At 60.1% G+C, this 14,547-nt stretch overlaps 1 protein-coding gene across 1 annotated transcript in view; it reads right to left on the minus strand.

Annotated features, from left to right (window-relative positions):
• Positions 1–1,691, minus strand: part of SLC25A47 (solute carrier family 25 member 47) — a 6,152-nt gene extending 4,461 nt beyond the window's left edge. Inside the window, exon 1 of the mRNA XM_029951536.1 lies at positions 1,598–1,691. Within this exon, the coding sequence (XP_029807396.1) occupies positions 1,598–1,625 (28 nt within the window). The 5' untranslated portion in view covers positions 1,626–1,691. The remainder of the gene's footprint in view (positions 1–1,597) is intronic.
• Positions 1,692–14,547: the final 12,856 nt, after the last annotated feature.

Genomic DNA, 14,547 nt, shown 5'->3' on the forward strand with positions numbered 1-14,547 from the left:
AAGGCCAGAGACGCTCTGCGGCTTTGCCTCCAGCGTCACATTTTGAGGAGCCCCCGCTGACCCTGGCTGGGCCCCATCTCGAAGCCGGGCAGCTCTTGCCCTCAGGCCTGTGAAGGGCTCGTCTGCCTTGGGCTGCAGGGGAGTGTGGAGGAGGGCCATGGACCCAGCAGAGGCAGCAGGTGGGGAAGCCCAGGTCACCCAGGGCTCTGTGAAGGACCACCTGGAACCCCAGGTCTGCATGGAACAGAGTGGGACAGGAGGGCGCTCTCCCTGCCGGGGGCCAGGCGTGCCCCTCCCGTTCCTTCCCCCTCTCCTGGCAACAGAGCCTCAGTGTCTAAGCCCCCAGAACCACGCTGGGGAAGCCGGACCGCCTCAAACCCCTAGGGCTCCGTACCCTGGAGGCCAGGGGTGGTGAGAGCCTCTGAGGACAATAAGGCACTCGGGGGCGGAGCCCTAATTCCTAGGCGACCTGGGACTCAATAAATGTGTGGATGACAAAGTGAATGAATGAATGAGTGAATGAACAAAGCAAGTGAAGCAAAAGACCGACTGAATGACTTGGTCAGAATTCGCCTCCTTGACCCTCCCACAGACCTCACCAAACTCCTGCTCATTCATCAAAGCCCTACCACAGCATGCCCCCCTGTCTGGGGCCCTCCCTGACCCCTGCCTCTGGGCTGCCTCTGTGCCGGAAAACACATAGATCGGAGCCCCTGTCACGTGATCTTGCTGCTGCCCCACACACGTCACGTCTGTCCTCCACAAGGCCCTCGTCTGATCTGGCCTAGATGAAAAATACAGGACTCGGGAGCCATTCCTGGCTCTGGGATCTTGGGCAGGTCAGGCCCCTTCTCTGGGCCTCCTCCCGAGGGGACTAACATCCAGGCAGCAGCTGGCCCCGGTCTAGCACGTAGCAGGACCTGAGAAGGGTCGCCGGTGAGGCCAGGGCTCCAGTCTTCCCTGGACCCGCACCGCCAACCCCCCTGAGGGAAGGAAAGCAGCCCCCACTGTTCCCAGCAGCATCGACCGGCACCCACGGCTGTTGCACAAGACCAGCAAGGCCAAGGGTGCCTCACCCAAAATAGCCTCCCAGCCTGCAGGGTCAGCGGCCGTGGGGGAAGCCCCTGCCCAGCCTGTCTCCTAACAAGCCTGTTATCTCTCTGGATTCGTCTTTCGCAAGCAGCCCTTTCCCCAGAAGGGAAAATAGTTCAGAGCCCAGCAAGGCCGGGACAACACGCATCCAGACAGGGGGTGAGGCCGGGGCTCAGCGGGGCCTCTCCCCTCCCCCACCCCACCCCTCAGGATCCGGACCCAGGCCAGTTTGTCCTCGTTATCCGCGTCCCCGACCATCCCCACCCGAGTACGGGCGGAGGCCACCTTCTGCCACCCACCCCCACCGACTGTCCCCACCCTGGACTTGCCTGCCCACCGCCTCCCAGGCTGAGGCTGACTCATGTCCCCGCACCTCCTCCCGGACCTGCAGCCCATGCCAGCTCCGGACCCCTTCCGGGGGCCCCCCAAGCCCCACTGCTATGGGAAGGCTGCTGTCAGGCCACAGCACACCCCAGCCCCCCGATTCTCCCGTCCTGTCCGTTACCTCCAACGGCTCCAGCAACAAAATCCATGGACAGTGGAGGTGGTGTGGGGGGACGGGCCTGGAGTCTGCCTGCCGGACAGCAGCCACGCCACCACCAGGGGTGGCCTCAACCGCGCGTCAGCTCCTCGCGGGCCTTAAATCCCTGCGGTCAGGGGCGGGACAGGGGACAGAGCCCGCTGACCAGTGGCCCCGAAGGCAGAGGCCATGCGGGTCGATGCCCATATCCGGGCACGGGGAGCTGGACTCCCCCACCCCACCTCCCCAGGACCCTTGTCCCAGTGCCCTCAGGACCCAGGTGTCAGGGAAATATGTGAGAGGCCACAGGAGGTGGCAGGCTCACCATCCACGCTGCCTGCGGGGCTGAGCCCCAGGCCACGTCCAGACGCCTCCGGGGCAGTCGGTGGTGGGGCCGTGATGACCGTGACCCTTCATGGTGTCCTCCGGCCTCGCCAGCTCCCCAGGGATCGCTCCTGCCCAGGAGCCCTCAGAGCTCCGTCCCCACTCGCTCCACAAACACTGTCCAAGCTGAGGCTGAGCTGAGGCTCAGGAGACCCGGCCCCGTCCTCACGGAGCTCTAGCTGACAGGGGGGAGTGGAGGAGAGCACAGGGCTGCCCCCACTCCAGGAGCAAACACGGGACACAGCCAGCATCTGCTCCGCACCGCACCCTTCTCACCGCCCGGGGCCTGCACTGTCCCCGCGCCCCCACATCTGCCTCCCGCCACCCCCCCACCGGGGGTTGCCTCCATGCCGTCCCCAGCGTCCTGCGCTGACTGAGAGCCGGGACCAAGCCCGGCAGGGCCTCCTGCTAGGGCCAGGAGCCAGGGCGCTCCTGAAGAGGCAGCCGCTCCAACAAGAGGTGGCTTGACCCCCCAGCAGTGTACCCCACTTTACAGTTTACTCCTCCTCCACCAGCTCACGGGTCCTCATCACAGCCCTGGAGAGAAGCAGGGCAACCGTCTCCATTGTACAGTTTGAGCCATCGAGGCCCAGAAGAGGGATTTGTCCAAGGCCAGGTAAGTGGTGAGGCTGGATGTGATGGAACATTCTAGAACAACCAGCACCTCTCTGATGCCAAGGGCCAGGCCCTAGGCCCATGAGCTCTGCCCCCATGGCTGTCACCCCGTGGGCCCTCCCAGGGGCTCAGCATGTGCTCCCAAGTGAGCCACACAGCAGCGCTTCAAGGTGGCCACAAACTTGCCCAGGGTCACGCACAGCAAGTGTCCTGCCGACCAGAAAGCTGGCAGGACCGGGGTAGAGGGGCAGGTGTTGACGTCACAGGGTTCAGACTGGTCCAGGTGGCCCTCAGGTCCGGGACTGTGCATCTACCTGTTTTCTTGTCTTCTGATGGGCTGATGCAGACAGGCCTTGAACAGGCTGGGTGTGACAGGGGCGGGGGCGGGGGGGTGGGAGGTGGGGGCGGGCAGCCACATCCCCGCCTGCCCAGCCATTGCAGGGTGAAGGCGGGACGAGCTGACAGTGGCAGCTGCCCAGGCAGAGGGCAGAGGGCAGGATGCAGCCTGTCCAAGGTCAATCCTGACACCTGTCCTGTCCTGGCCTTTAGCATTTTTTGTCAATGTTTATTTATATTTGAGAAAGTGAGAGAGAGACAGAGTGTGAGCAGGGGAGGGTCAGAGAGAGAAAAGGAGACACAGAATCTGAAGCAGCTCCAGACTCCAAGCTGTCAGCACAGAGCTCAACACGGGCCTCGAACTCTCGGACCACAAGATCATGACCTGAACTGAAGTTGGACACCCAGCTGACTGAGCCCCCCAGGCGCCCCTCATCCTGGCGTTAAGAGACACACTCAGTGTCTGCTTAGGGGCCAGACTGTCTGCATTCAAATCCCAGCCCTGATGCCACGCAGACATGGCCCGCCCCGCCCCGTGGCTCTCTCACATTCTAGGCAGAGGGGAACAGACACCCCAGAGGTGAGGAAACTGCCAAACAGCAGGGAGTGCCAAGGACAGAGGCAGAGTAGGGAGGGGACAAGGTTGGGGGGGCAGAGGGTGGGCAGCATGGGAGCAGGCAGCCCAAGACAGTGACATGCAAGACAAGGGTGTTTTCTTGGTCACTGTAGCCAAGTTTCACCTGCCCTTTGTCTCCGGAGCAAACATGCCCAAACTTTACCCTCTCCACAGGAGGGACACAACACACACCACCTCACTGCTCAGGCTGCTTCGGTGCAGGTCTAAGGGTTCCCCACCCAGCTGTGAGTTTCTAGCCGGCAGGGCTGGCCCAGATTTGTCCCTGAGCCCACAGCTCCCAGCAGAGGACAGGCTCCCTGGGGAGGCTGGGTGAATAAACGCATGAGGAAACAAGTCAGTGGATGGACGGATGGCTAGATAGATGGATGGACATATGGAAGGACAGGTGGGCAGATCAAAGGATGGATGGATGGACAGATGGATGGATGGATGGATGGATGGACGATGGATGCGGTGAGTGAGAAGGTGGATAGATAGGTGGGTGGACGGATGGACGGACAGACAGATGGACTGAAGAATGGACAGGTGGAAAGACAGATGGAAGTACAGAGGGGCAGATCAAAGGAGGGATGGACGGATAAATGGATGGACGGATTGATGGGGTGAGTGGGTGGATGGATAGATAGATGGATAGATGGATGGACAGGTGGGCAGATCAAACGATGGATGGATGGACAGATGGATGGATGGATGGATGGATGGACGATGGATGCAGTGAGTGGGAAGGTAGATAGATAGGTGGGTGGATGGATGGACAGACAGATGGACTGAAGAATGGACAGGTGGAAGGGTGAGGGGTGAGTAGATTGACAGTTGAAAGTACAAGTGAATGAACCCCCCGAGTCAGGAGAAGTCACCTGCTCACATTGGCTTGCGCTAACACAGGAGGTGGCAGAGGGGCCAGTGGGTGGCTGGGAGGGGCAGAGGTCTTGGCCGGGGAGAGCCCTACACGGTCTGGGGGAGAGCTCAGGCTGGGCACCCACAGCCTCGGTTTGGCTCCAAGCTCTGCCTCTCCCAGATGTGTGACCGTGGGCCAGGAGTGTGGCTCCAGGTCTGGCCTGGATAGCAGAAGGCACAGCCCATGGGACCCTCCGGGGGCATTCGTCTCAACAGGCAAGATTGACTATTATTAGCACCAAGCCCGGCTCCAGGCCTCTTCCAGCAATACCAGCCCAATTTAGTGTGGATCTGCTCGGCCCATCTTCTAGAAGGAGACAGACATCACACAAAAATGCAAGCCTGGGCTGCTGCAAAGCATTCTGGGAAAGGGGCTGGCGCTGCACTGGGCACAGCGTCTTTCTGGCCTAGGGGCTGGTCACATTCTGAAATGCACTGTTACATTTTATAAGAAAAGGAATAACCAGGGGCGCCTGGGTGGCTCAGTCAGTAGAGCATCCGCCTTCGGCTTAGGTCATGATCTCACGGTTCATGGGTTCAAGCCCCGCGTCGGGCTCTGTGCTGACAGCTTGGAGCCTGGAGCTGCTTCGGATTCTGTGTCTCCCTCTCTCTCTGACCCTCCCCTGCTTGTGCTGTCTCTCTCTGTCTCTCAAAAATAAAAAACATTAAAAAAATTAAGGAAAATAAAGGAATAACCATAAGTTACTGAAAAAAACCAAAGCCCTCCAGACCAAAGAGAGGCAGCAAAGGGAAAACCCCACGTGGAGTGTGGGCAAACACAACCATTTTCTTTTTTACTATCATTTTGTGATTTGCTTCCATCCCTTATCAACATGCCTAGGACGGCTCGTCCCCACGGTTCCTGCAAAGGCCCTTCCTGGGCACGTCCACGGTGCGCATGGTATGGCCAAGGGTAGGGGGTGTGTGGGCAGGAGGCTGCGCCAGGTGGACTGAGCCCGCTTAGTGTCCTTGTCTGTACAGTGGAAATTCCATGACCCTCCGCCGTCCGGCTCTGGGAGGACGGAAGGGCCAGGGCTGGGCAGCTGCCGGGCCAGGGCTGGGCAGCTGCCGGGCCAGCCTGGCAGACGGCTAGACACACTCCACACTCCGCCGCCCCGACACTTCGTCCGTGGTACCCTCAGCTTGTTTCCAGTGTATAACACAAAGGCCTCCCGTAAGCCTGCGCTGGGGTCTTCCGTCGTTTCCGAGGGGCACGCTCTCAGGGGGCACTGCCGAGTCACAGATGCCCGCTCTGTCATTTTCACACACTTGGCCACTTGGACGGGAGCTGGAGGTGGAGGGAGGCGGCGGGGTTCCGGGCGGTGGAAATGGCTCAGGAGCCCCGAGCAGGCACGGGGCTCAGGCCAGCTCCAGACACTGCCAGCCTCGGCATTTCCAGAAAACGGGCTCCATGGTCCCACCAGGCTCACTCTGCGACCAAGAGCCAGCCACAGCCACGGACCCCCCCCCTGGCCGCGCTTCCTACATGTATAAAACGGGACGGGAGACAAGAGTCCGTACGCTGGGCCCGGCCTGGATCTGCAGGACGCCCAGCAGACACGGGGCCTCAGGCAGGGGTGAGGCAGCGCCCCCTTCTCCGAGGCGTCTCTGGGGTGGGATGAGCCAGACTCAGTCCTTCCGGACACTCTACCCTTCCTCTGACATGCTGAGGGGTTAGGGCCCGGGGCCTGGGGTCTCTAAGCCCGTGTGACCCCCGCCCTGGGAGGGAGGGAGGGACCTCAGGGCCACTGAAAGGAGTCTAGTCAAAGCCCAGCTCACAGACAAAATTCCCAGGGTGCTGCACTTGGCCCGAACGGTTTTTTCTCGGTCACAGGGCCCTCCCTCCGTTCTCAGAAAGTAGAGCATGACTACAAAACACATTCTCACACCCCACACCAGCCCCAGACAGAGCCCCTCCTGGCACCTCCTGCCAGGCCGGGCCACGTGCGGCCCCCTCCCCACACCCAGCCCACGGGCACAGCCGCAACCCTCCTCACCCTTCCAAAGCCCTCAGAAGGCCCCCTGGACAGAAACTCAGGCCGATGTCCCTCCTGATGGCCGCCCCTCCCCCCAGAAGTGGATCCACTCTGTCCCCGCTCGTGGTTCTTCAGCTTCGGCACCCGTGTCACCGGCCACCCCTAACACCTACAAAGCATATGACAGAGTCTCCCCGCTGACTCCCTGCCGGGGCCTACCGTCACCCCTGCCATTGGCATAGGCGTCAGACTCAGCCTCCCGGCCCCCTGGAGCCGCTCCCGTGTGACAGATGGGGCCACCGTGGGCCAGAGAGACGGCAAGAGGAAGAGTTTGAGGCCCGCCCGCCCTGATGACACCAGTGACTCCGCCCCTGCGATTCAGGGAAGAAGCTACCCAGGGACAGGATGGGGTCCAGGGAGGTAGGGACTGTGGGGGCTCCTGATGCGAGGAATCAGACGCGGCAGAGGTGGGGCCCGGAGGGCCTGCTGCGTCAGGCCTGACCCTACAGCTGACGCATCCCCCCGAACTGTCCCGTCGGCTCCTTTAGCTCCTGCGCCCAGCCCTGCCCACACCCTGGCCATGGTGGTTGGTCCCTTTGCACCCAAGCCCTTCCCAGCTCCCGGACCCTTGCGACCCCTTGGTGGCCTGCCCAGGAAGCGTCGTTGACCCTGGAGTGTGCCAACCAGAAGGGCTGAACAAGGTGACCTCTGACCCCACCCCTCCCCCACATCCACAGCACAAGGAGTTGGACTGAGGAACAGGAGGCTCCAAGGCAGGACCCGAGGCCTGATGCCACTCAAGCACCCGTTCACCCACTCATGACTTTGTGTGTATTCTCGTGCGGGCAATGGGGTCCAGAGGTGCTGCCCTCGCCCCTGTAGGCCAGCCGGGCGGGGGAGGATATCCGATCTATTCTTGCACAACAGATTATCCCCAAACTCAGCAGCTTCAAACGCTGAATACTTTTTTAAATTTTCAATGTTTTATTTATTTTTGAGAGAGAGAGAGAGAGAGACAGTGTGAGCAGGGGAAGGTCAGAGAGAGAAGGAGACACAGAATCTGAAGCAGCTCCAGGCTCCAAGCTGTCAGCACAGAGCCTGATGCGGGGCTTGAACCCACAAACCATAAGATCATGACCTGAGTCAAAATTGGATGCTTAACCAACTGAGCCACCCGGATGCCCCTAAACACTGAATACTCCTTACCTCATAGTGTCTGAGGGTCAGGAATCTGGGGACAGCTTGGCCGGGTGGCTGGCACTCAGGGTCTCTCACGAGGCTGTGGTCAAGGTGGGGGCATGGGCCGCACCGGGTCTAGGGGACCCCCTTCCAAAGTGACTCTCTCGTGTGGCTGTGGGCCGGAGGCTTCAGTTCCTCAGTGCAGGGACCTCTCTGCAGGACTGCTCCCAGCACAGCTCCAAGAGGAAGAGCAAGGCGGCGGCCATGATGCCTTGGGAACTGTCTCAGAAGTGAGGCAATGTTATTCCCGGTGAATATTTTCTTTTCTTTTATTAAAAAAATTTTTAAATGCTTATTTATTTTTGAGAGCGAGCGAGCAGGGTAGGGGGAGAGAGAGAAAGGGAGACACAGAATCGGAAGCAGGCTCCAGGCTCTGAGTTGTCACAGAGCCTGACTCGGGGATCAAACCCACGAACCATGAGATCATAACCTGAGCAGAAACCAAGAGTCGGACCCTTAGCCGGTTGAGTCACCCAGCACCCCCCCCCCCAACAGTGAATATTTTCTATTCCCTGGAATTGAGTCACTCATTCCGGCCCCACACTCAGCGACAGGCAAATCAGGAAGCAGGAGTCTGGAAGAATTAGTGGACGTGTTTTCAAGCCACCACGGAGGGCCAGGAATGGAAACAGGTAAGTGTGGCCAGCCTGTCACAGAGGGAAGCCAGCCTCCCCGGCGCGGTCGCAGAGGCCTCTGGGAAGGGGGCCCAGCCGGGCTGCTCTGGAAGTGGGCAGGTGAGTGGGCACCCCCGGTGTGGGCTGGATGGACTGAAGTTGCCCAGGATGCCCCTGACGCTACACAAAGATGCTCAAGGCCAGACGAGGGGGAAGGAGAGCAGCCTGCCCCCCACCCTCCCCTCGGATGGCGAGGGCCTGTGAGGGGGTACACCTCAGAGGCACGTCTGGCCCCCAGCCAGCCCCTCGTGCTGCCTGTCATGTGCCACCCAGGGGGCCAAGGACAAGGACTCCAGAGAGCAGAGCCCGAAGCAGCAAGGCCCGTGGGAGAGGAGGGACAGTCGCCGGGCAGCAGTCCCCGGAAGATGCTGCCGGGCCGAGAGGTGCCACAAGGCCCTTCCTTCAGGGACAGGTTCTGGGACAGCGGGTCTCCACCTCCATGACTCTGGAATCCAGGACACTGGGGGCTTTCTCTCCCTCCTTCCTCCGCCTGCCTCTGAGCTGCCCCAGGCTCCTCCCACGTCCGTGTCCTCCCTGAGGGCCTGCCTGCCACACCCGTGACTGTCCCCACGCGCCTCCGGGCTCAGTGGGCGGCATTCTCCATCCGCCACTGTGCCCTCTCCCTCCTCCTGTGGTGTCAACTCCAGCTCACCCGGCCACCGGGACCACGGCCCAGGGAGGGGCGCTCTCCCCTCCTCTGGCCACCACCCCGGGGGGTCTGCCCCCCACACCGACCATTTCCCCCCCAGACCAGACGGCGTGCCGCCCCGTCCTCTGTCCTGACCGCCACGGAACACCCCCCGGGCCCTCCAGGCCTGGGGCCCTGGGAGGCCCTATTTTTATACTTGAAGCATTGGCCACACGTCTATATCATTTCCTTCTTAAGTTCCTGCTCATCTCACAACCCGGCCAGAGCGGGGCGCCTGCGGGGCTCAGTGGGTTAAGGGTCCGACACTTGACTTCAACTCAGGTCACGATCTTGTGGTTTGTGGGTTAGAGCCCCACATGGGGCTCTATGCTGACAGTGCAGAGCCTGCTTGAGATTCTCTCTCTTCCTCTCTCTCAAAATAAATAAACTTAAACAAACAAACAAACACTGGTCAGGGCCTCCCTGGCTCTGGTCTCTTGTTCACTCCAAGGCCAAGTGGGCTGGGACCGGCGGAGCATGAGGGAGGCCCACAGCTCACCTGGAGAGGCAGCCCTGGGGAAAACTATGAACATTTCCAGTGGAAGGAACATTCCAGAATCCCCTGCAGCATGGTGGCCACCTTGAGGTTGACTCCGTTTAAATAAATCGTTTCAAGTCTACTTAACGAGAGAGCTCTGGGGGCCATGGACTTGAGAGGACAGTGGCTGCCTGTCCCCAAAGGGTCCCAGGCTCTTCAGCCTCTGACCCCCCCTCAGTAGATTCCTTCGTTGGGGGCGGAGTCACCAGCGGACCGGATGGGAGGGGCGGAGCCACAGCCCGGCAGCAGTGTGCTCACTGGGAACCCGGAGGGCAGTCAGTTCTCACCAGTGCCTGGCAGCCAACCACAGCTCCGTCCCCAGTGCCCCTCCCCCAACGCCCCACCCCCACACCTGCTCGCTGCAGCCTTCAGAAGTTCTTCCGGAGCCAGAGTCTCCCCTCCCCATCCGGACAATTGAAGATGCCGGTGGGAAACCCCAATACCTCAGCTGAGTAATTAACTCAACTCTTACCCCCCACACCCCCTTTCCTACAAAAGCGCCTGCTTTGTGGGGCTCCTGCAGTTGCTCTGGCCCCTGGGACCCCCTGAACCCGTTTTACAAATGAGGACACTGAGGCCAAGAAGGCTCACAGGGTCACAGAGCCAGGAGGGGTCCAAGTTGAGAGACTGAAAGGCAAACTGACATCAAGCTCCTGAGCCTGTCCTTGGAGATGGTCTCGACCTGAGGTCCCCAGAGCCACCTCAAAGCCCCTGAAGGGGTCACTTGAAATGCAGGTTTCAGGGTGCCTGAGGGGCTCAGTCAGTCAAGTGTCCAACTCTTGGTTTCAGCTCAGGTGGTGAGCTCACAGTTCGTGGGTTCAAGCCCCACGTCAGGGCTCTGCACCAACAGCACAAAGCCTGCTTGAGATTCTGTCTCCTTCTCTCTCCACCTTCTCACTGCCACATGCTCTCTCGCTCTCTCTCTCAAAATAAATGCACTTTAAAAAACCAAATGCAGGTTTCCAGCCCCCCTGCCCCCTAAGTCTGATTCCTTAGGTCTGGTGATGTGTGTCTTAGCCACCTTCCTGGAAGCCTGCATCCAGAGGTCTGGAGTGGGGACACTGTGGCGGGGGCCCCAGGGAGGGCAGGCCAGCGCCCTGACCCCCTCACCCAGCCTGGCTCCTCAGGGCCCGCTCACCCAGAGCGGGCGGGCCGACCCCCTGCTCTTGAGTCAGAGCCGACACACACACACACACACACACACACACACACACACACACACACACACCCCAGCCTAGGAGGGGTCCTGCCTCTCTCTCCCTGGCTCCTTATCAAGGCCGACTGCGGCCTGGGAGAAACTTTGTTTCAGAGGTTCTTAATCTTAAAAATACATGTTATTAGTTTAAAAAAATTTTTTTAATGTTTTTTATTTATTTTTTTGAGAGACAGAGAGAGACAGCGTGAGCAGGGGAGGGTCAGAGAGAGGGGGGAGACACAGAATCTGAGGCAGCTCCAGGCTCTGAGCTGTCAGCACAGAGCCTGACGCGGGGCTCGAACCCACCAGCCGTGAGATCATGACCTGAGCCGAAGTGGGACGCTTAACCGACTGAGCCACCCAGGTGCCCCCATGTTATTAGTTTTTAATGTTTATTTATTTTTGAGAGAGAGGCAGAGTGCGAGCAGGGGAGGGGCAGAGAGAGAGAGGGAGACGGGATCCAAAGCACCAAATGCCAAGAGCCCTGCACGGGGCTCAAACTCACAAACTGTGAGGTCCTGGCCTGAGGCAAAATCAGATGCTTAACTGACTGAGCCACCCAGGCGCCCCTCTAAACATACGCTTCAGGGAAAACTATCACCCGGAACCCCCACCACCCCTCCCCTCTTTTTCCTGGAACACGGGTCCCTGGAGAAGGGTCAGGATGTCAGCTGTCCCGCTGCCTCACCCCAACCCAGGGCCCATCCCGGGTGCGCACACAGCACTGTGTGCCTGGCTTAGTGTGAGTAGAGGTGACCGTGAAGGTCCCTGCGCTGGTGGATACAGTCCAGTGGGAGGGAGGGGACAAAGGCACAGAGCAACAAATAAAGTCACTCCAGGGCTGGAAGAATGCAGAGTGGGGGAAGGGTGGCAGCGGGGGGGGGGGGGGGGGGGGGGGGGGGGGGGGGGGGGGGGGGGGGGGGGGGGGGGGGGGGGGGGGGGGGGGGGGGAGGCCTGGGTTCAGGAGGTGATCTGGGCAAGGGAAGAGCTTCCCAACAGAGGGAGCCGCTGGTGAGAAGGCACCCAGGAGAGAATGAGCTTGGAGCCTGAGGTCAGGGCCAGGTCGCCTGGGGCGCAGAGGCCCTGAGCCTGGGTTGTTCTTTTGTTTTTTTGTTTTTAATTTTTCTTTACTGTTTTTATTTATTTGAGAGAGAGAGAGAGAGAGAGAGGGAGAGAGAGAGGGAGAAAGAGAGACAGCATGAGCAGGGGAGGGTCAGAGAGAGAGGGAGACACAGAATCTGAAGCAGTCTCCAGGCTCTGAGCTAGCTGTCAGCACAGAGCCTGACGCGGGGCTCGAACCCATGAACTGTGAGATCATGACCTGAGCTGAAGCCGGACGCTCAACAGACTGAGTTTTATTCCACGCGAGTGGGGAGATGGTTGGCGGTCCTGCCCCCCTGCACCTTGCCCAGGTCAGAACAGCCCCCGTCCCTGGATCCAGCGAACTCCAGGGTAGGGAGAACAGCGTCATGATCTTGTCCTCTTTTCCTGCCAGGGTTTCTAACTCTTCCACACTGGATCCGCCTCGTGTAAGAAATTATAGGACTGTGCACACTGGAGACTGCAGCAGGTACTTGACGGTGACCTGGCGTGGCGTCCGGTGCCCCGTGATGACCCCTCCCTGACTGGCCATCCTGCTCTGGCCTCGGGCCCTCGGGCCTTCTCTGGGAAGAACCCCTGCAGGGCGGCTCCCCTGGGTTGGGGGTGGGGCCTGGGGCTCTGCGGGTGGGCGAGGGTTGGAAAGCTTCACATCTTGTCCTGTAATTTTATCCTCAGGAAATGAAACAGAACAGGCATAGAACCCAACTGCTGATGAGACTGTGCTCCAAAATACGGACAGGAGTCCTCACTGACTTGGCGAGACTTTCTTAATTCTTCTTTTGGGTCTCTCCCCTAACTGTGGGGGGAGGGGGGTGGCCTCTGGAGGTCAGGCTGCAGGCAACTGCCCGCAAGCATGAGGGCAAGTATGGACTTAAGGGCACGTGCATTCTTTTAAGAGAAACCAAAAAAAAGTAGGTCATCAGTTGTTTCCTTATCGAATGCGCCACTCTAACTTTGTGACTTCCAGCCCTGTTAAAGTACTTGGCTTTCTACTCAAACCTCCAAAAACTCTCCGAAGACATTTTGCTTCACCTCCCGAGGCATCGGCCACCACGGGATCGCGGGTTCGTAAGGCTGAGTCACCCGGAAGCAGTTTAATTGTGACCTTGGAAGTCCCCAGCCACAGTCGACTCCTGCTCTTGTTTGGGGTCTGGGCTTCCCCCCAGGCCCACAGGCTATTGGTTTCCTGGCTCCTGGAGGTCAGAGGCTGGCGATATTCAAACCCAGGCCTCCAGACCCCTGGTTCAGGGCCCACCAGCCATCACGAGCACTGGACTAGGAGTCAGCAGACCTGGCTTTGGGTCTCTGTTTAAGGAATGTTCTATTTAGATTCTAAGAATCAAAGGAAACCCTTAACACACCATCGTTGGATTCCTGGTGGACTACTTAGATACACTTGATGTACCTCCTCTGAGCAGAAATATATAATCTTTCAAACCCTGGACACACGGCGCACCTGAAGGGCTCAGTTGGGTAAGCGTCCAGCTCTTCATTTTGGCTCAGGTCATGAGCTCACAGTTTGTGAGTCAGAGCCCTGCCTGGAAATCCGGGCTGGGGATCTGGGCTGACTGCACTGGGGCCTGCTTGGAATTCTCTCTCCCCCTCTCTCTCTGCCCCTCCCCCACACAAGTGCTCTCTCTTTCTCTCACTAAGTAAATAAATAAACTTAAAAAAAGAGAATGGAACCCTGGATACATCGCCATTGTAATCCCTGTCCTGATTCCAGAAACGATAACACAAGAATGAAAGCACCACGGTGCGCCACCCGGAAACGCAGCAACGCTGACCACAGGATTGTGAAGAAGGAAGTTGGGCAGTGGGCCTGAACCTGTTATCTGACTCTCATTGTGCAGAAGGTGCCTGGTCAAGTCCAGTCTCGGCCGGACAGTCCAGACCTCACGAGGCGCTGGGGAAGGGGGGGAGGACAGGTCGCTGAACGGGACACTCCCCAGGGACCCGGGAGAGGTCCTTGCCACAGCCAATCTCAGGGGCTCTCCAGGCTCAGAGTGTAGGATCCGGCTTCTCATCCCCCGCCGCCCAGCGCCTTCCCACTTTGGGCGGGCTCGCCTGGTCCCGCGCCCTCCTCGCTACCGATGGCGGCACCGGTGCATCTCTGCGCCCATCAGGGAACCTGCCCCGATCCGCACCCCTCCGTGGCCCAGCGGCGGGCAGGCAGGTGCAGGCCCCAGAAGGGCGCCCCACGACTCCCTTCCCCCTTCCAGCTCCCCGCCGTCCCGGGACCCCGCGTGCGATTCGCCGCTCCAGGGGTTATCACAGCTAGTTGTGTCCGAGCCTTGCAGGGTCCTGGCAATACGCGCCCCTTGTCGCGCCCGTATCCCCATTACACGGTCAATGACTTGATGATCCGAACCCAGGCACCAGGTTCAAGAGTCCAGTCCAGAGCGAGCACACCCTGCCTCCCGCTCAGCTGACCCGTGTGGCTTTCGCCTGGAGGTTCCCACCCCTGCACAGGCCGCCGTCGGACCCTGGGCTCCACGACCCAGCCCCACCGTCCCAGCCGCGCGCCTCCGGAGCGGCGCGGGCGGGCGCACGAAGCACACTCTTTGTCTGCGGTGCCCCTGCGCCTCCCCCGCCCGCCACGTCCACCCCCCGCCCGACCCGCCCCGAACACGCCCAGCCAATGAGAGGCGGCGG

This window comes from Suricata suricatta, chromosome 9 (assembly GCF_006229205.1).
Source record: "Suricata suricatta isolate VVHF042 chromosome 9, meerkat_22Aug2017_6uvM2_HiC, whole genome shotgun sequence".
NCBI lineage: Eukaryota > Metazoa > Chordata > Mammalia > Carnivora > Herpestidae > Suricata > Suricata suricatta.